Raw genomic sequence first — 20,955 nt, 5'->3', positions numbered from 1 at the left:
GTTTGAATAAGTTCTATGCAATTTTACAATCAAATACAAACCAAACGGAACCTGATTTTTTTTGTGCTATGTGCTATTGACCACTCTGATGAAATAACCACTGTGCTGCACCCAGAAAACTGCCCCAGATCAGACCCTATACAGCCAGCAGGTACAGCCGTATCTGTACGGCCCTTAGCAAAAATTAATGCTGGGGTTTAGGCTGCTGAAAATGGAAGGAATGGAGGTGCCTAGGATGGTAGAATGACCTCCAAAAATGACAAAATCAGACTCCTAGCTGGTTCGGAGTTATGAGCAAAAATGTATGCCGCTGTTGCATAATAGGACCTGTCAAAAACGCCTCAGAAATGTCCTGATTTATATCCAAAAACTGATCCTCTTAATGTGTCAATAAAGCACAGGTCTATTTGCAACAAAAACTCTCAAACCCACAATCAAATCTCTGTCCAAACTGGTTATACCAATGATGATCAACAAGAAATGGCTGAGTACCACTTCCAATGTTTAACCCTTCAGAAGGTCTTTCACTTCCTCAGTTATGCAATCTCTTGAGAGGTATCGTTCTCAAGGATTATGTTGAATATTTGCAGACTATCAAGCTCCACAAATGCTCATAGAAGATGTAGTTGAGTTACCAAATCGCGTGTGTCCAAATGGGAGGCCAAGCCCTCTATTTATCTACTTTCCTAAGAAGTTACTAAGAACTTCTAGAGACATCCTTTTCTAAGAAGTTACTAAGAACTTCTAGAAACATCCATTAGAAAATCCCATTATAATGCACTTTTTTTTTAATAATAAATAACTTTGTAAAATAAAAGAGCAACTCAACTTAAAAATATAACATGTAGGCCCCGTATAAGAAATGATGATAAAATATAAATAAAATAATATTTCCAAGAGCATAATGAGCCATCTAATCACTAAATAACGCCAAAAATGACTCTCTCATCAACCCCATCTGCTTATGAGAGTTTGGAATGGGCAAATCCACAATTAACACCTTGTCGAACTAAAGAGGGGACATTACAGTCCGCCCCTCCTGAAATTGCTTGGCCTCAAGCAATCTCAATGCCGGATATTGCAAAATAGCTTCCCCATCCCAAGTAGCATCCTCCATAGGTAGATCTTTCCACTTAACCAAGTATTCTCTGATCACCCTCCTGCGAAGCTGCTTTTCTCTGCTCTCCAGGATGGATTCTGGCACTAAGATCAATTTTCCCTCATCATCTAAGGGAGGTAATACTACAAAAGGCACCACATTCTAACCCAACGCCTTCTTGAGACATGACACATGAAACACATTGTGTATTCTGCTGTCCGTGGGAAGCTCCAACTCATAAGCCACCTCGCCTACTCGCCTGACAATCCTGAATGGTCCATAATAGCGTGGCTTGAGTTTCTCTGCACCACTCTTCTTAAGAGTAGACTACCTGTATGGATGCAACATGAGGTAAACCATATCATCTACCTCAAAACTACGCTTAGTCCTCTTCTGGTCTGCATACTGCTTCTATTGGTTCTGAGCTCTAGCAATATTGTCTCTGAGAGTAGCAACTATATCCTTACTCTCTTGTAATAATTCACCTGCACTGGGTACCCGGCTGTCACCCAACAACAAATCCAAGAAACTGGGTGCCTCATAACTATAAAGTGCCATGAAGGGTGTCATCTGTATAGTTATGTGATATGTAGTATTGTAACAATACTCGTAGAGATATATCCACCTGACCCAAGCTCACTGCTGAGCTGCCACATAATTCCTTAAATACCCTTCCGCCCATTTGTTCACAATCTCTGTTTGACCATCAGTTTGTGGGTGATAGCTAGTGTTGGGTGTAAACTCAGTGCCACATAATCGGAATACCTCCTGCTAGAAAAGACTCATGAAACGACTATCCCTATCACTCACAATGTTCCGAGGCAAGCCGTGCAATCTGAAAACCTCTCGGAAGAAGACCTCTACTACCTGAGTTGCTGAGTATGTAGTGGTGATAGGGAAAAAATGAGCATATTTCGTTAATCTATCTACCACCACATAAATACAATCCCGTCCTTGTACCTTGGGCAAACTCGTGGTAAAGTCCATGGAGATGCACTCCCACTTCCTGTCAAGAATCGGAAGTGGCTGTAGGAGCCCTGTCGGATAGGTGTGTTCTTGTTTGTTCTGCTGGCAAACAAGACACTCTCGAACGTACTGCAAAACATCAGTTTTCAGCCCCTTCCAAGTGAACCGCTCTCGAATTGACCTGTAAATCTTGAAGTACCCGGGATGGCTCACTGTCGCTTTGTCGTGAAGTGCTCTCAAGATCAGCTGCTTAACCTTCGATTCTGGGACTAAGTCGATCCTGTTCTTGTAAATGATCAAATCATCTACAAGTGTGTATCTGGTATCAATCACTGTTCCCTCCACTATATCAGAGGCCCATGTATCCTTGGCATACTTTTCTATAATCAAGTGTCGCCAATCCTCTGATATCTGAACCATAGAAGTGAGGTGTGGCCTTCGAGGTAGAGCATTTGCAATAACATTTTGAGTTCCCTTGACATATGTGATGTCAAAATCATATGCCTGCAACTTACTTACCCACTTCTGCTGGCGATCATTCAGGTCCCGCTGTCCCAAGAAATGCCTCAAACTGTTATGATCAGTTTTAATACAAAACTTTCTACCCACAAGATACTGTCTGAATTTGGCCAAAGCATGCATGATGGCCAACATCTCCTTATCATTTATACTGAATGAACGCTCGGGACCTCTGAGCTTCCTGCTCTCATAAGCTATAGGGTGCTTATTTTGCATGAGTACAACACCTACTCCCTCTCCAGGTGCATCACATTGAAGCTCAAATGGCTTCGTGAAGTCAAGCAATGCTAGAACTAGGCACGTCATCATTATTTCTTTGAATCTCATAAAATAGTCCTGTGCCTCCTGAGTCCACACAAATGCCCCTTTTTTTAGCAAATCTGTCATGGGAGCCGCATGTCGTGAATAGCCATTGAGAAACTTGCGATAGAAACCACATAAACCAAGGAACCCCTCCAACTGTGTAAGGTTCACTGGTGGAGGCCAATCAACAATAGCGCAAATCTTTTTAGGATCCATCCACACTCCATCTGCACTAATGATGTGTCCTAGATATAACAGCTCTGTCATCCCTAAGTCACATTTGGACTCCTTGGCATACAAGGACTCCTTCTGTAGAATGCTCAACACCGTCTCCAAGTGCTCTAGATGCTCCTGCCATGATCGGCTATAGATCAAAATGTCATCAAAAAACACCAGCACGAATTTCCTCAACTAATGGTGGAAAACCTTGTTCATAGTGGACTGGAAAGTGGTAGGTGCATTGGTCAAACTGAATGGCATGACTACAAACTCGAAGTACCCACAATGACATCTGAAAGCAGTTTTCTCAATATCCTATTCACGGACTTTGATCTGGGTGATATCCTGATCTCAAATCAATTTTCGTGAAATAACAAGCCCCATGCAATTCATCTATCAACTCATCAATGCGAGGAATGGGATACCTGTTCTTAATAGTTCTCTTATTTAACTCCCTGTAATCAATACACATTTGAAGAGTTCCATCCTTCTTTTTTACCAAAACAATAGAAGATGCAAAAGGTGACTTACTTGGTTGGATGTGCCCCATAGCTAGCAACTCCTCAATGGTCCTCTCGATCTCATCCTTGAGTTGCTTTAAGTGCTGGTATGGTGTGATCATGACAGGCTTAGCACCTTCCTCCAACTCAATAATATGCTCAATGCCTTTGTCTGGTGGCCTGCCTGGTGGAATCTCACTGAATACCTTCTCGTACTTAATCCTCAATTTCTGAATATCAGGATGATATTCAGCCTTATGTTGCTCCTCCTGTGTAGGCATCAAATTACAAACTGCTGCCCACTCTATATCATTATGCCTGGTTAATCTCTCCATCCGCATAAATGAGATAGTCCTCACATCACCATTACGAATAGCCTTCAGCACATGAGTCCTGCCATCCACCTCGAATTGTATCTCCATATCCTCCAGTCTCAGGGTAACCTCCTTCAAAGAATGTAGCCACTGCATCCCAAGTACTATGTCCATGTCACCCATGTTGACCACATGATAGTCCGCCTTAAACTCATAGTTGTTTAGGCGCAAAGGTAGATCTCGTACCATCCTGTCACAACGAAGAGTATATCCATCAGCTAACTTGACTCTCAGTCCCTCAAACTCCTCAGTAATGAGTCCACGCCTCTCCACAAATCGTGTATCAATGAAATTATGCGTGGCACTTGTGTCCAACAATGTAATAACCTTTTGCCCAGCCAAGACTCCCCGAAGTCTGAAAGATCCCTCTCTCTGGATACTAGACAGACATGCCTCCTGTAAATGTAACTCTGGTTCATTCTTTTGCTCTCCACTATCTATCGCCTGCTCACCCTCTGCTTCATTAGGATCCTCATCATGGTTTTCTGAGCTATCTGAATCTGAACCCTCATAATAAGCCCACATCGCCCGGTTGGCCTTCCCTTTAGGCCTCATAGGACAGTCATGGCCATACTCATAGGGACCTTTGCAATAGAAGCATAGCTTCTTCCTATGCAGGTCATTAAGTGTCTCATTGTCCAACCTCTTACTTTTCTCCTTAGGTAGCTGAGCCTCTTTATGAAAAAGTTTCTTGTCCTTATCTTTTCTCGAAGGGAAACTCGTTGCCTGGAATTTATTTTTAGATGCTGAAGAGGAATCCATGTCACGAGCTTTCTTAATGGCTTCCTGCAAAGTGGGAGGGTTGAGAGCTTTAATCCACCCTCTCAATGGATCCGCTAACCCATCCATAAATAGAACCAGTATCCTTCGTTCAAATACATCTGTTACTAACACTGCAAGTTTCTGAAACTTTGAAATGTATGTTTCCAATGATCCCCACTGTTTAAGCTGAGCTAACTCCTTGAAATGGAGTTCTTGATCCTTCCTATCAAAACGTTCAATCAGTCTCTCCGTAAACTCCACATATGAGGTAATGTGTGCATGACCCATAGTGACCATACCATGATGCCACCACTCGTGTGATAACGCATCCAGATGAATTGTTGCATACTTAATAGCTTCTTTTTTAGGCATAGGGTTCAATTGAAAGTATGTGTCAAGCTTTTGAACCCAAGCTCTTGCTGTAGACTTCCTCGAGCCATCATAACATGGTAACTGAAGTTTCCCTACTTTATTCCGTAGCTCATAATTCTGGTTCCTGTCGTGTCCACGTGGCATATGTTTCATCTGCACATCTATATACTCCCTAAAGGTGATTGTAGCAGTAAAGTCTGGTCCTCCAGCTTCTCAATCTCTCCTCAGCTGATCCTGTATATCAATGATCGAGAGCTCTGGTTCTGGCTGCTCTGGAGCTCTAGGAGGAAAGGTGGGAATCATAGGTCTTGAACTCGCTGTCCTAGCTTGCTAGGGTACATGACCGAAATTGTTCCCAACTTGTTCACCTCTATTTTATGTCCCATCTTAGTTATTCCCGTTCGGATTATTACCATTTTGATTATTTCTACCACCCATGTTAGCATTCAACCCCATTTGACGAGCCATCATCTGCATCATAAGTTCCAATCTCTGATTCTGTTCTTGTGCCCTTTGTTCTGCTAATAGCTGTCCCTGTGCCAAGGTCTCTAATAACTGTAAAAATTTGTCCTCTCTAGAATCCCTAGTATTCCTGTCTTCCATATTGCCAATAACCTGTTCACCTGTATCAATATGATCCTCTAGATTTCCCTATTCCTCGTCCTGTGTTTAGACGAGCCCTAGTTCTTCTTAAATTATAGTGATGAGTTAAAGATTGAACATTCCAATGTGTCATATCACCACCTTTTCATTGTGTTTGTACCCACTAGGATGGCAGGATAATCTAGCTCTAATACTACTGTAAAGATCCTTGTTGAAAGACCACTAACAACTGCCAATGCTGTAGTAAGGAATTTTGTCAAACACTTGGCATGCAATCCGGACTGTACTGCTGTGAATATATTCTAGGAGAATTCGTCAAACACTTGGCATGCACGTAACAATACTGCTGATAATAAACAACTGCTTGCAGGAATTGTTGTTGCCAAAACCACACAATAGAAAAAACAGTACCAATATTTATATATATGCATTCAATATTGAGGACAATTACACTTCAAAATTTTTGGTGCAATTATTTGATACTATGCTAACAACCTATTGAATAGACTGATTATCATTTTCCCTATCTCACACCATAGGACAAAACTGAATACAACTGATTGAATTCTAATGCAAAGATTATTATACCATGACTGACTTTTTAAACCCTTATGTCTGAATAAGTTCTATGCAATTTTACAATCATATGCAAACCAAACGGAACCTGATTTTTTTTGTGCTATGTGCTATTGACCACGTTGATGAAATAACCATTGTGTTGCGCCTAGAAAACTGCCCCAGATCAGACCCTATACGGCCAGTAGGTACAGCCGTATCTGTACGACCCTTAGCAAAAATTAATGTTGGGGTTTAGGCTGCCGAAAATGGCAGGAATGGAGGTGCCTAGGATGGTAGAATGACCTCCAAAAATGACAAAATCAGACTCCTAGCTGGTTGGGAGTTATGAGCAAAAATGTATGCCGTTGTTGCATAATAGGACCTATCAAAAATGCTTCAGAAATGTCCTGATTTATATCCAAAAACTGATCCTCTTGATGTGTAAATAAAACACAAGTCTATTTGCAACAAAAACTCTCAAACCCACAATCAAATCTCTGTCCAAACTGGTTATACCAATGATGATCAACATGAAATGGCTGAGTACCACTTCCAATGTGCAACTCTTCAGAAGGTTTTTCACTTCCTCAGTTATGCAATCTCTTGAGAGGTATCGTTCTCAAGGATTATGCTGAATATTTGTAGACTATCGAGCTCCACAAATGCTCATAGAAGATGTAGTTGAGTTACCAAATCCCGTGTGTCCAAATGGGAGTCCAAGCCCTCTATTTATCTACTTTCCTAAGAAGTTACTAAGAACTTCTAGAGACATCCTTTTCTAAGAAGTTACTAAGAACTTCTAGAAACATCCATTATAAAATCCCATTATAATGCACTTTTTTTTTAATAATAAATAACTTTGTAAAATAAAAGAGCAACTCAACTTAAAAATATAACATGTAGGCCCCGTATAAGAAATGATGATAAAATATAAATAAAATAATATCTCCAAGAGCATAATGAGCCATCTAATCACCAAATAACGCCAAAAATGACTCTCTCATCAACCCCATCTGCCTATGAGAGTCTGGAATAGGCAAATCCACGATTAACGCCATGTCGAACTAAAGAGGGGACATTACACAAGCTTCTATCATTGGGGGATTTCAATGTACTTATGGTCTTGAGAGATTCTCATGAGATGTTTCATTTGTGCATCTTTTCTATCTCTTTTTGGAGTAGAGTTTTTCCCACTGAGTTTTTTCTATTTCTCCGTTTCATAGAGATTTGGTTGTGATTGGGTACCCCATCAAGCCTTGTTGCCAGGACCCAAGTTTGCTTTCAGCTTTGTAGTTTCCTTGAATTGTTTGTAGTTGCATTGTTGCTTATCTTAAGGGGGGTGTTAGAGAAAAGGTTAATTTAATTTCATTTATTAAATTACCTTTTCTTCCTTCTTAACATTTCTCCTTTATGCTTTTTTGCATTCACATTTTATAATTAATTAGTAATTATTAAATGGCTTTTTCCTCTTAGGGATTCCTTTTTAGGTTTTTGATCTCCTTCATAAGGATTGATCAGTTGTAATTTCATTCATTCTATTTTGCACAGGTAAATTCAATCTTCTTATTCATCAAGCAAACCCTTCTCTCTCTCATTGTCTTTCTTTCTTCCTTGTAATAGGTTATTTGCATGCAGGATATCCAAGGATCTATGAATTTGTTCATCATCAATTTCTACACACGTCTCTATAGTTGATCATCATTTAGATAGTAGTACTATATTAACAATTATATAAATAACCATATAAATAAGAATATTTTTCTAAATGATGATTTACATCAACAATGTATTTCATGATCTAATCAATCCAACTGAAGCTACAAACTTAACACTCCCTCTTAGCTAGGGAGGATTGTTATAGAACACATTATGCTCTCAAGTATATGAAGAGATATCATCTCATTATGATATTCCTGGAATGGCATATTTAAGGATATCAACATATATCCATCAACTTAGATGTTATCTTTCAATATAATCCAAACTCAAAGTATGTTTCAACAAGAAATATCAATCACATGATATTGATCATACTTTTATTCTTTTGGTATGTGCATTGGCATTAAATCCTTGATGCCTACCTAAAGAATATGTTATATCAACTTCGGGACAACAACTTAATGAAGTCGATCAGATAACTAGTAATCAACATGTCATGAACTCTATCATGACAAGTATCATGATCTTCGACACTCCGGGATAGCAAATTAATGTAGTCTGTCATGATAATAGGTCAAGCCATTCATAAGATCGTCAACTTACAATAGCAACCCTCCAAAAATATATATATATATATATATCAACGAAAGATCATCACCTTTCATGACATAATCCACATACACAAAATAGTAAACACCATGAACCAAATCAAGGGGTAGAACAAGGGCTTTCACCTCAAATTCTCTTTCATAGAGAAGAATGCATTACAATGAATTTCACTTAGAACTTCTCCCTCATAGAGAAGATATCATTCACAATAGATCACACTTCAAAATTCTCTCTAAACAATGATCTTGGGAAGTTAGGTCCTGGAGTTACTTCCTTAGAGGCTCTCTTCGCCCAAGGATGCCTGTCGGACTCCCTCTGAATCTGATATCGATCTTCCAACTTTCTGGTGATAAGTCATTATTTCCTCATGATGTACTTCTAGACTCCCTTCGAGTATCAAAAGCATGCAGTCACACACGTATTTCTAGACTCCCTCTGAGTATCAATCTTCTAAGCTCCCGTGTTGTCTCTAATGAAGTGATAGATTCCCTCTTTATATATAGGGATACTTATAATCTCAACCATCAAAGATATTTGCTTCAAGAGCCTCACTTTATCCAACCTTATCATCAAATGACTAATGAATTTCAAATCACGGCTTGTTTGGAGCTACTATCATAAGATTGAGTCTACCAATATTTGGCAGCATGTATAAAGTACCAACCTAATTTTCCTGGAAGAACATCCCCAAACGTAAAGGAAAAAATCTAGGCAAATAACTTTTTATAGTATGTGTAGAAATAAAAATAAGAAAGAGACTATAATGGGTAAATAAATGTGACACTCAAGGATAAGAAATATTTATCTGCACATGGAGGTCTATAAATAGTAAATAAGAATTTTCCTTAGGTTATTTGAGAATGGAGCATCTCCCCTCTAAAGCTGGTTCAACTGGGAATGGAACATTGATTATTATTCCCCCCGACAACATAAAATTCTCATGCATTCTATTTTATAGAGTCGGAATATTTCTTCCAATTTGCTTTAGGAATGAGCCTGTAATCCATCTATTTCATCTCTAGTGATGTGCATCTCACCCACAACTTAACAATTCCATCCAATACTAGACATTTTTGAATTTTTTCTGTGGAATGCTTAATTCGGCTAGATGATAGTTGACTTTATTCATGTTGATCACAATTTGGTCATCAAGTATCATGTTACCATGTTAGAATAATACTATATCTTATAACCAAATTCCAATCTATAGATATCCACTAGATTCAAGAGAAGTTATCAACATTAGATCATATTGATAGAGATCCTTGATCTGGTCCTTGATGGATAGAAATAGAAACGCTTATTGGCCAAAGAGAAAGCTGCAACTTAGTTACCAAGAACTAAGCCTTGATATAATGCTATGCTTCCCTATTCCTTGTTCAATTGGATTCTTAGCTATCTCATCAAAATTTTATTTGTTGATGATATCAAGGGGTGAAGAGAGTTCCGCCTAATCCTTATTGCTGTTTTTGTTGCTTCTTAAATCAACCTCTCAAGTTTGCTACAAAAATTTCTTCACAGGTGTGTTAGAATGGTAGTGGGCTTATATAACACTCGAATCTGCCTATGGAACCTTTCACAATCTTGAAACATTCTATACACTTTTTAACCTTTCTACCCATCTATTTTTCATGAATTTAGTGCATGTGCTGGATTACTTTTCACATAAGTCTTATATATTTTCTCAAGAATGATTTGTATATCTATCCATCTAACCCTTCGTAGACCTGAAATATTCTTTTACATTCTCTTCATCATTACATATGCAATATTCTCCATATCAAGTAAACTATGTGGGGGTCTCCAAATGACAATTATACATTAATATTGTAACTAGATTACTACAACTTGGTGTGGAGAATTGTCTAGATACTTGGTCACTAAAATTGGAAATGATTCTTCCACACCTCGCATCTTGTTTTATGAGGGTTGAATACCTATCTCCCCTAACACTTTGGTGGTAGCCATGCTGCAAGAGAATAGTTTATATGCCTGTAATGACCCTCTCTATAAAGGCCACAGAAACCCTCAAACTGAACTTAGGAATTTTGTCAAACACTTGGCGTGTAACAGTAACAATATTCAGAATATGGTAATTTCAGATTTGATACTTTCAGAATACAATCACAGAATTACAATATATATAAAGCCATTGAACTATATTTCAATTACAATGCAATAAATTCTGAAATTATTTTATTACCAATTCTGGACTGATTATTACAATGACTGTATGACAGCAAATTTACCCAAAAATTGACATATATTTCAGAATGCAAGAACCTGGTTTGAAGAACTATGGAAGAACACCACGTTTTGCTGCAGATCGTTGATGAAGACCTCCAACCGCACCCCCAAACAGTCCTTAATTTGCTGCTGCTGCCCAAACTAGCAGGGCCGTACCAGGCCGTACCTGTACGGCTGCTGAAATAAAATAATATTAGGGTTTTGGGACCCCCAAATGCAAGGAAAATGGGCGCCTACGGTTAGGTAGTAACTCTGTAAAACCATAAAAAATAACTCCAAGGGGTTGAGGAGATATGAGCAATTATGTGGTTCCGAACCCTGCTTTGCCAATTCTGAAAATGCACTTATTCTGTCTTCAAACTCTTGTCAAATGCTTCTCCAATGATAGGGCAAATCTGAAATCCTTATTCCAACCAAAAACAAACCCTAACAACGAATTCTCAATAAGCTCCAATGAGATGGCTGAATATCAACTCCAATTATGCAACAATTCAGGTGATATTTCACACCCTCAAAGTCGCCAATCCAAGGGAGTGATTCGTTCCCAAAGATCGAATAATTTGCAGATCCAAAGTCCACAAATGTCTTCACAATGAAGAAGTAGAAGAGTTCTCCAATCCAAGCATGTCCAAATGAGAGGCCCAGCCCTCTATTTATTCACTTTTCTAAGAAGTTGCTAGAACTTCTAGAAACATCCTTTATAATTTCTCATTATAATGCACTTTTTATAATAAAGTAATTTTATAAAATAAAAAGTGCAACTCAAATTAAAATTATAACATGTGGGCCCCAATATCACATAATGATAAAATATAACCTCTTAACACTTCTTCAAGAGCAAGATATGACTATCTGATCCGCAAAATTGACTCTCTTTCCACACCATTTGCCTACGAGAGTCTGGAATAGGCAAATCCATGATCAATGCCATGTCGAACTAAAGAGGGGACATTACAGTCCGCCCCTCCTGAAATTGCTTGGCCTCAAGCAATCTCAACGCCGGGTGCTACAAAATAGCCTCCCCCTCCCAAGTAGCATCCTCAACAGGTAAATCTTTCCACTTAACCAAGTATTTTCTGATCACCCTTCTACGAAGCTGCTTTTCTCTGCTCTCCAGGATGGATTCTGGTACTAAAATCAATTTTCCCTCATCGTCTAAAGGAGGTAATACTGCAGAAGGCACCACATTCTGACTCAACGCCTTCTTGAGGCGTGACACATGAAACACATTGTGCACTCTGCTGTCTGCGGGAAGCTCCAACTCATAAGCCACTTCACCAACTCGCCTGATAATCCTGAATGGTCCATAATAGCGTGGCTTAAGTTTCTCTGCCCCACTCTTCTTAAGAGTAGATTGCCTATATGGCTGCAACATGAGGTAAACCATATCATCTACCTCAAAACTACGCTCAGTTCTCTTCTGGTCTGCATACTGCTTCTGCTGGTTCTGAGCTCTTGCAATATTGTCTTTGAGGGTAGCAACTATATCCTTACTCTCCTGTAATAATTCACCTGCACTGGGTACCCGGCTGTCGCTCAACAACAAATCCAAGAAACTAGGTGCTTCATAGGTGTAAGCTCCGTGCCACATAACCGGAATACCTCCTGCCAAAAGTGACTCATGAAACGGCTATCCCTATCACTCACAATGTTCTGAGGCAAGCCGTGCAATCTAAAAACCTCCCGAAAGAAAACCTCTGCCACCTGAGCTGCTGAATGTCCAGTGGTGATAGGAAAGAAATGAGCATATTTCGTTAATCTATCTACCACCACATAAATACAATCTCGTCCTTGTACCTTGGGCAAACCTGTGATAAAGTCCATGGAGATGCATTCCCACTTCCTGTCGGGAATTGGAAGTGGCTGTAGGAGCCCTGCCGGATAGCTGTGTTCTTGTTTGTTTTGCTGGCAAACAAGACACTCTCGAACATACTGCAAAACGTCAGCTTTCAGCCCTTTCCAAGTGAACCGCTCTCGAACTGACTTGTAAGTCTTGAAGTACCTGGGATGGCCTGCTGTCGGTGAGTCGTGAAGTGCTCTCATAATCAGTTGCTTAACCTTCGATCTTGGGACTAGGTAGATCATGTTCTTGTAAATTATCAAATCATCCACAAGTGTGTATCTGGTATCAATCACTGTTCCCTCTACTATATCGGAGGCCCATGTATCCCTGGCATACTCTGCTATAATCAAGTGTTGCCAATCCTCTGATATCTGAACCATAAGAGTGAGGTGTGGCCTTCGAGATAGAGCATCTGCAACAACATTCTGAGTTCCCTTGACATATGAGATGTCAAAATCATATGCCTGCAACTTACTTACCCACTTTTGTTGGCGATCATTCAGGTCCTGCTGTCCCAAGAAATGCCTCAGACTGTTATGATCAGTTTTAATACAAAACTTGCTACCCACAAGATATTGTCTGAATTTGGCCAAAGCATGCATGATGGCCAACATCTCCTTATCATATATACTGAATGAATGCTCAGGGCCTCTGAGCTTCCTGCTCTCATAAGCTATGGGGTGCTTATTCTGCATAAGTACAACACCTACTCCCTCTCCAGATGCATCACATTGAAGCTCAAATGGCTTCGTGAAATCAGGTAATGCTAGAACTGGGCACGTAGTCATTATCTCCTTAAATCTCATAAAACAGTCCTGTGCCTTCTGAGTCCACACAAATTCCCCTTTTTCCAGTAAATCTGTCATGGGAGCTGCATGTCATGAGTAGCCACTGACAAACCTGCGATAAAAACCACATAAACCAAGGAACCCCCTTAACTGTGTAAGGTTCTCTGGTGGAGGCCAATCAACAATAGCGCGAATCTTTTCAGGATCCATCCGCACTCCCTCTGCACTAATGATGTGTCCTAAATATAACAGCTCGGTCATCCCTAAGTCACATTTGGACTCCTTTGCATACAAGGACTCCTTCTGTAGAATGCTCAACACCGTCTCCAAATGCTCTAGATGCTCCTGCCATGATCGGCTATAGATCAAAATGTCATCAAAAAACACCAGCACGAATTTCCTCAACTGATGGTGGAAAACTCTGTTCATAGTGGACTGGAAAGTGGCAGGTGCATTGGTCAGGTCGAAAGGCATGACTACAAACTCAAAGTGCCCACAATGACATCTGAAAGCAGTTTTCTCAATATCCTGTTCACGGACTCTGATCTGGTGATATCCTGATCTCTAATCAATTTTCGTGAAATAACAGGCCCCATGCAATTCATCTATCAACTCATCAATGCGAGGAATAGGATACCTGTTCTTAATGGTTCTCTTATTTAATGCCCTGTAATCAATACACATCCGAAGCGTTCCATCCTTCTTTTTTACCAAAACAACAGAAGATGCAAAAGGTGACTTACTAGGTCGGATGTGCCCCATAGCTAGCAACTCCTCAATGGTCCTTTCGATCTCATCCTTGAGTCGCTTTGGATGTCGATATGGTGTGATCATGATAGGTTTAGCACCTTCCTCCAGTTCAATAATATGCTCAATACCTCTGTCCGGTGGCCTGCTTGGTGGAATCTCACTGAATACCTTTTCGTACTTAATCCTCAACTTCTGAATATCAGGATGATATTCCACCTTATGTTGCTCCTCCTGTGTAGGTATCAAAGTACAAACTGCTGCCCACTCTATATCATTATGCCTAGTTAATCTCTCCAGCCGCCTAAATGAGATAGTCCTGATGTCTCCATTACGGATAGCCTTTAGCACATGAATCCTACCATTTATTTCGAATTGTATCTCCATATCCTCTAATCTCAGGGTAACCACCTTCAATGAATGTAGCCACTGCATCCCAAGTACTATGTCCATGTCACCCATGTTGACCACATGATAATCCGCCTTAAACTCAGTTGTTCAAGCGCAAAGGTAAGTCTCGTACCATCCTGTCACAACGAAGAGTGTATCCATCAGCTACCTTGACTCTTAGTCCTTCGAACTCCTTAGTAATGAGTCCACGCTTCTCTACAAATCGTGCATCAATGAAATTATGCGTGGCACCTGTGTCCAACAATGTAATAACCTTCTGTCCAGCCAAGACTCCCTGAAGTCTGAAAGATCCCTCTCTCTGGATACTAGACAGTCGTTCTTCCTGTAAATGTAGCTCTGTTTCCTGCCTTTGCCCTGCACTGTCTATCTCCTGCTCTCCCTCTGCTTCATCAGAATCCTCATCATGATGTTCTGAACCATCTGAATCTGAGCCTTCGTAATAAGCCCACATTGCCCGGTTGGCCTTCCCTTTTGGCCTCATAGGACAGTCATGGCCGTACTCATACGGGCCTTTGCAATAGAAGCATAGCTTCTTCCTACGCAAGTCATTAAGTGTCTCCTTGTCCAGCCTCTTACTTTCTTCCTTAGGTAGCTGTGCCTCTCTATGAAAGGGTTTCCTGTCCTTATCTTTTCCTGAAGGGAAACTCTTTGCCTGAAATTTATTTTTAGAAGCTGAAGAGGAATCCATGTCACGAGCTTTCTTAATGGCTTCTTGCAAAGTGGGAGGGTTGAGAGCTTTAATCCACCCTCTCAACAGATCAACTAACCCATCCATAAATAAAACCAATAGCCTTCGTTCAGATACATCTGTTACTAACACTGCAAGTTTCTGAAACTCTGAAATGTATGTTTCCAATGAGCCCCACTGTTTAAGCTGGGCTAATTCCTTGAAATGGAGTTCTGGATCTTTCTTATCAAAACGTTCAATCAGTCTCTCCGTAAACTCCACATATGAGGTAATGTGTGCATGACCCATAGTGATCATACCATGATGCCACCATTCGTGTGCTAACCCATCCAGGTGAATTGCTGCATACTTAATAGCTTCTTCCTCAGACATAGGATTCAATTGAAAGTATGTGTCAAGCTTTTGAACCCAAGCTCTTGCTGTAGACTTCCCCGAGCCATCATAATATGGTAACTGTAGTTTTCCTACTTTCTTTCGTAGCTCATAGTTCTGAGTCCTGTCTTGTCCACGGGGCATATGCTTCATCCGCACATCCATATACTCTCTAAAGGTGATTGTAGCTGTAAAATCTGGTCCTCCTGCTTCCCAATCTCTCCTCAGCTGATCCTGTATGTAAGTGATCTGGGGTTCTGGTACCGGCTGCTCTGGAGCTCTAGGAAGGAATGTAGGAATCATAGGCCTCGAACTTACTGTCCGAGCTTGCTGGGGGGCATGACCGAAATTGTTCCCAATTTGTTCGCCTCCATTATGTCTCTCATCCTTATTATTCCCATTCTGATTGTGACCATTCTGATTATTTCCTCCACCTATGTTAGCGTTCAACCCCATTTGTCGAGCCATCATCTGCATCATAAGCTCCATTCTCTGATTCTGTTCTTGTGCTCTTTGTTCGGCTAATCGCTGTCCCTGTGCCAGGGTGTCTAATAACTGTAAAAATCTTTCCTCTTGCGGATCTGGACCGGCATTCCCGCCTCTATCCATATTGTAGTTGTAGTCTTGATCAAAAAATACCTCCCCTGTGTCTGTATGACTGGATTCTATGTCCACCTGGATAGATGAGCTAGACTGTTCGCTCTGCAGGTCAGAAATCCTATCTTGTCTTGCTTTGGTATTGCGGAAATTATAAGGCCTTTGTCGCATGCTCTGATTTTAGTGTTTTGACATTTCGTCAAACACTTTCCCTCCTATCCAGCTGTTCCAAATTCCCTATAAGACCTCCACAGGATGGCAGGACTTATAGCTCTGATACCACTGTAATGACCCTCTCTATAAAGGCCACAGAAACCCTCAAACTGAACTTAGGAATTTTGTCAAACACTTGGCGTGTAACAGTAACAATATTCAGAATATGGTAATTTCAAATTTGATACTTTTAGAATACAATCACAGAATTACAATATATATAAAGCCATTGAACTATATTTCAATTACAATGCAATAAATTCTGAAATTATTTTATTACCAATTCTGGACTGATTATTACAATGACTGTATGACAGCAAATTTACCCAAAAATTGACATATATTTCAGAATGCAAGAACCTGGTTTGAAGAACTATGGAAGAACACCACGTTTTGCTGCAGATCGTTGATGAAGACCTCCAACCGCACCCCCAAACTGTCCTTAATTTGCTGCTGCTGCCCAAACTAGCAGGGCCGTACCAGGCCGTACCTGTACGGCTGCTGAAATAAAATAATATTAGGGTTTTGGGACCCCCAAATGCAAGGAAAATGGGCGCCTACGGTTAGGTAGTAACCCTGTAAAACCATAAAAAAAAACTCCAAGGGGTTGAGGAGATATGAGCAATTATGTGGTTCCGAACTCTGCTTTGCCAATTCTGAAAATGCACTTATTCTGTCTTCAAACTCTTGTCAAATGCTTCTCCAATGATAGGGCAAATCTGAAATCCTTATTCCAACCAAAAACAAACCCTAACAATGAATTCTCAATAAGCTCCAATGAGATGGCTGAATACCAACTCCAATTATGCAACAATTCAGGTGATATTTCACACCCTCAAAGTCGCCAATCCAAGGGAGTGATTCGTTCCCAAAGATCGAATAATTTGCAGATCCAAAGTCCACAAATGTTTTCACAATGAAGAAGTAGAAGAGTTCTCCAATCCAAGCATGTCCAAATGAGAGGCCCAGCCCTCTATTTATTCACTTTTCTAAGAAGTTGCTAGAACTTCTAGAAACATCCTTTATAATTTCTCATTATAATGCACTTTTTATAATAAAGTAATTTTATAAAATAAAAAGTGCAACTCAAATTAAAATTATAACATGTGGGCCCCAATATCACATAATGATAAAATATAACCTCTTAACACTTCTTCAAGAGCAAGATATGACTATCTGATCCGCAGAATTGACTCTCTTTCCACACCATTTGCCTATGAGAGTCTGGAATAGGCAAATCCATGATCAATGCCATGTCGAACTAAAGAGGGGACATTACAATGCCGCCATTAATGGCAAGGTACTAGTTTTAGTTTACGTTTGAGCCTTTTGATTTAATTGGGTATGTCCCATTTATTTTCCCTTGTTTTCGTATAATTCACAAACTCTCTTCATTGTTGGATTTATTTTCCCTTGTTTTCGTATAATTCACAAACTCTCTTCATTGTTTGTTTTGACTAACATATTTGATAAGAAATTCAACATTCCTTGATAAATGCATTTCATGCTTCGTTCTTATATTTGGTACCAAGTTATATCCTTCTATGACAATGACACTATAGGTAATATGCTTCCAAAGTACATCTTCTACAGTGGCGGCACTATACGCAGTATGTTTCTTGTTCTATTAATTCTTCATACTTAGTACTCTCTCCAATCACCTATTTTCCTTGGTCTTGGAGCATGGTTTGTATGAAGCTATTAGTATTAATGTATTCCAGTCACTGTGGCACCTCCCCACACCGCACATATACAACATTAGGATCTAACCCTACATCATAGAACAAACTATTTCCCATAAAACCTCAACTATGGTTACAAAAAACATGGGTATATCAGACAATTTCCAACAGTCAAGGAGTCCAAAACAGGGCTTATATCATTTACCCCTTGTAGATTTAGTATAAAGTAAAACTTTGAAAAGATTATACAAGTAAAATCCAAACCCCCACCTGGGTTATACAAACTCATAATGTTCCAAGTTTCAGTTAAGAATAAATATTACTGGTTTTAAACACAACTAAACACCATTGAACAAACTTACTAATTGAACAAGATCACTTATAAAAGCATGGATAGGAAACCCTTATTTAAAGAAATGACTCAATGAGTCTAAACATAACTTTGAAATACATGGATTAACAAATGCCAGTAGACCAAGCACTTTGCTAACACAAAACTGCCATTGCCATGTTTTGCATATAATGTCCTAACCTATCAAAACTGTTTCCTAGCTTGAGGGCTTATCATTCGAGCCAACAAATAAAGAGTGAAAATGAATTTTACCTACAAGAAGAGGCTTGAAACCTTTTGTTATCTCTTTTATGTCACATGCCCGCAAAGGAATTATTTCATCTTTAATTCTAATGCTTTTGAAAAACATTAATAACCAAGGTGTTAGCACTTTACCTTCATGTGCTACCACAACCTTTGTTAATATGAACCAAGAAAGCCTTAAAATAAATATACTATATATTTACCTTTTTCAATATCATAAGTGTATAATGAAAATCTAATTCATGTCACTACAACATGATGTATATATGACCACATAAGTTTGATCTGAATCATGCCAATACTGCTGCAAGACATTTTGATGTCACTGTCATGAAAATGCCAAACCAATGTCATAGTACCAGTCCAACATGAATATCAATGCCTGTACCAGATTACCAATACCTGAGAAATATCCAATGTCAAATAATATCAATGCCTTTTTGAACTACCTTTTTGCCATCAATGGCAAATCCTTATGCCAAGGGTCTAACACTTATGTGTGAATTATTTAGGGTAAATAGTTCCACACCCTCGTTCCTCCAAATCTGAAATGGTTGGCCTGAAGACAAATTATACTCTTGAGAGATTATATTTCTATTTTATTTTTATTTCTTGAATTTGCAGAAAGACAATATATAGACACAGAATAGCTTTCAATATGAAGATACTGTTCAAATTTAAGCTTGTCTGCTTGATTATGGGAAAGTCTTATAATTTGGAGTAGGTAAATGTGTTTTTTAATTCCAATTGTGTTTGGAGTAGGCCTGTTGGATACATTTTAGTCTTTTAGATCACTGTCCCCTTTTTCTAACCGTTATCTCATTTTCTGCTATTTTAGTCTTGCTATCTTATACTATATTTTAGATTTAGTTGATTAGTATGTCCAAATGCTTTATCACAATTTTTCAATTCTATAACCCCTTAAGTCATCAATTTGCTGATTTGAAACTTTTAACATCCTTGAGAACTTCCATTATTTGAGTCTTATGGAATCTACAAAAAATACTGTTATTATAACTTTTGTTAGGAACATTTTCATTCAAATTAGAGCGTGTATCTGCTTGAACATCTAAGATTATGATAGAATGCCTTTCAACTTATAGGAGGAAAAACATGCATTTTCTATTCCAGTTGTTCTTGGAGTGAGCCTATTAGATATTTTTTTATAGAGAAAGGTCGAGATTATTTTAGCTTTCAACATTTCACATGTAGTTTTGAACACACAAGTGTCTTATTTGGTTCCATTATAAGGTTTTTGATAAGGATGACCACATTCCTGCAAGTGATTTTCTCGAGGGTGGTGCTAGTTGGGCGCTAGAACTATGCGGTCAAACTATGGGGTGCCCTATTATTGTGGAGGAATTGATTCAACATCGACAAATGATAGTAAAGGTTAGATGAAAGATAATTTACAATAGCTGAATCATCTTGATTAATTTCACCATTTTTTTAAATAATGTTATTGTTTGCAGATGATTTGTGAGGAACAAGGACTCTTTCTTGAAATAGCAGACATCATTCGGGGCTTAGGGCTTACTATTTTGAAAGGCAGCATGGAAGTTTGTAATCAGAAGATCTGGTCACACTTTATTGTTGAGGTAGAATTATCACTGTTAAAAGATCTATTACTGAATTACGCTTGTGATCGGTAGAGACGCATCATAATTGTGTTGACATTTATCTGTTATCTTCTTGACTTGTTCTTTCTGCTTGCCTTATATCTCAGTCCAAACATTATTAGATTCTGCATTCCCTAAAAAATAGATAAAACCTACCACCATCATATCAGATAACTTCTCGAATTGTTTTCTTAGTGGAAGACAGTCCTTTTCTCTTGAATTGACAAACTTTAGGCATATACAGTTGGTAATACCAGTAATGAACACAGATGAAGGGTTTTTCCTGGTTTATTTTTTGGGTAAAGATTATTGACTGTCAATACTCACCAATTTGGAGATATCCCCTTGCAGTTAAATGAATGTCAGCCATTTTTAATTGCCAATAGCAGGTATTATGTATTAATATTTTGCATGTTGAGTAAAATTCATATTGTGTTTTTCAAATTCATGAAAGAGATTGAAAAGGAACACTGTGCACTGTGTTTCATTATAATATTGAAACTCAGGCTTCCTATATATCATAATGAATCTCATGTAAGATTTTCTTGATTGAATAGGAACAATAGAAAATTGGTTTAGGGATCCCATTTCCACTAAGGACAATGATTTC

The 20,955-nt window shown here is 39.0% G+C and overlaps 1 protein-coding gene across 2 annotated transcripts in view; it reads left to right on the top strand.

The window, feature by feature from the left end:
• LOC149541868 (transcription factor bHLH155-like) overlaps positions 1 to 20,955 on the top strand; it is a 166,575-nt gene that overhangs the window by 144,354 nt on the left and 1,266 nt on the right. For both annotated transcript variants that reach the window (XM_089796945.1, XM_089796946.1), the window contains 2 exons: positions 19,978 to 20,118; positions 20,199 to 20,324. In XM_089796945.1, the coding sequence (XP_089653071.1) occupies positions 19,978 to 20,118; positions 20,199 to 20,324 (267 nt within the window). The remainder of the gene's footprint in view (positions 1 to 19,977; positions 20,119 to 20,198; positions 20,325 to 20,955) is intronic.

The sequence above is a fragment of the Cupressus sempervirens genome, chromosome 8 (assembly GCF_028749045.1).
Source record: "Cupressus sempervirens isolate cs-2001-9-10 chromosome 8, ASM2874904v1, whole genome shotgun sequence".
Lineage (NCBI taxonomy): Eukaryota > Viridiplantae > Streptophyta > Pinopsida > Cupressales > Cupressaceae > Cupressus > Cupressus sempervirens.
The sequence above is the reverse complement of the archived record's forward strand: the minus strand, read 5'-3'. Positions and strand labels throughout refer to the sequence as shown.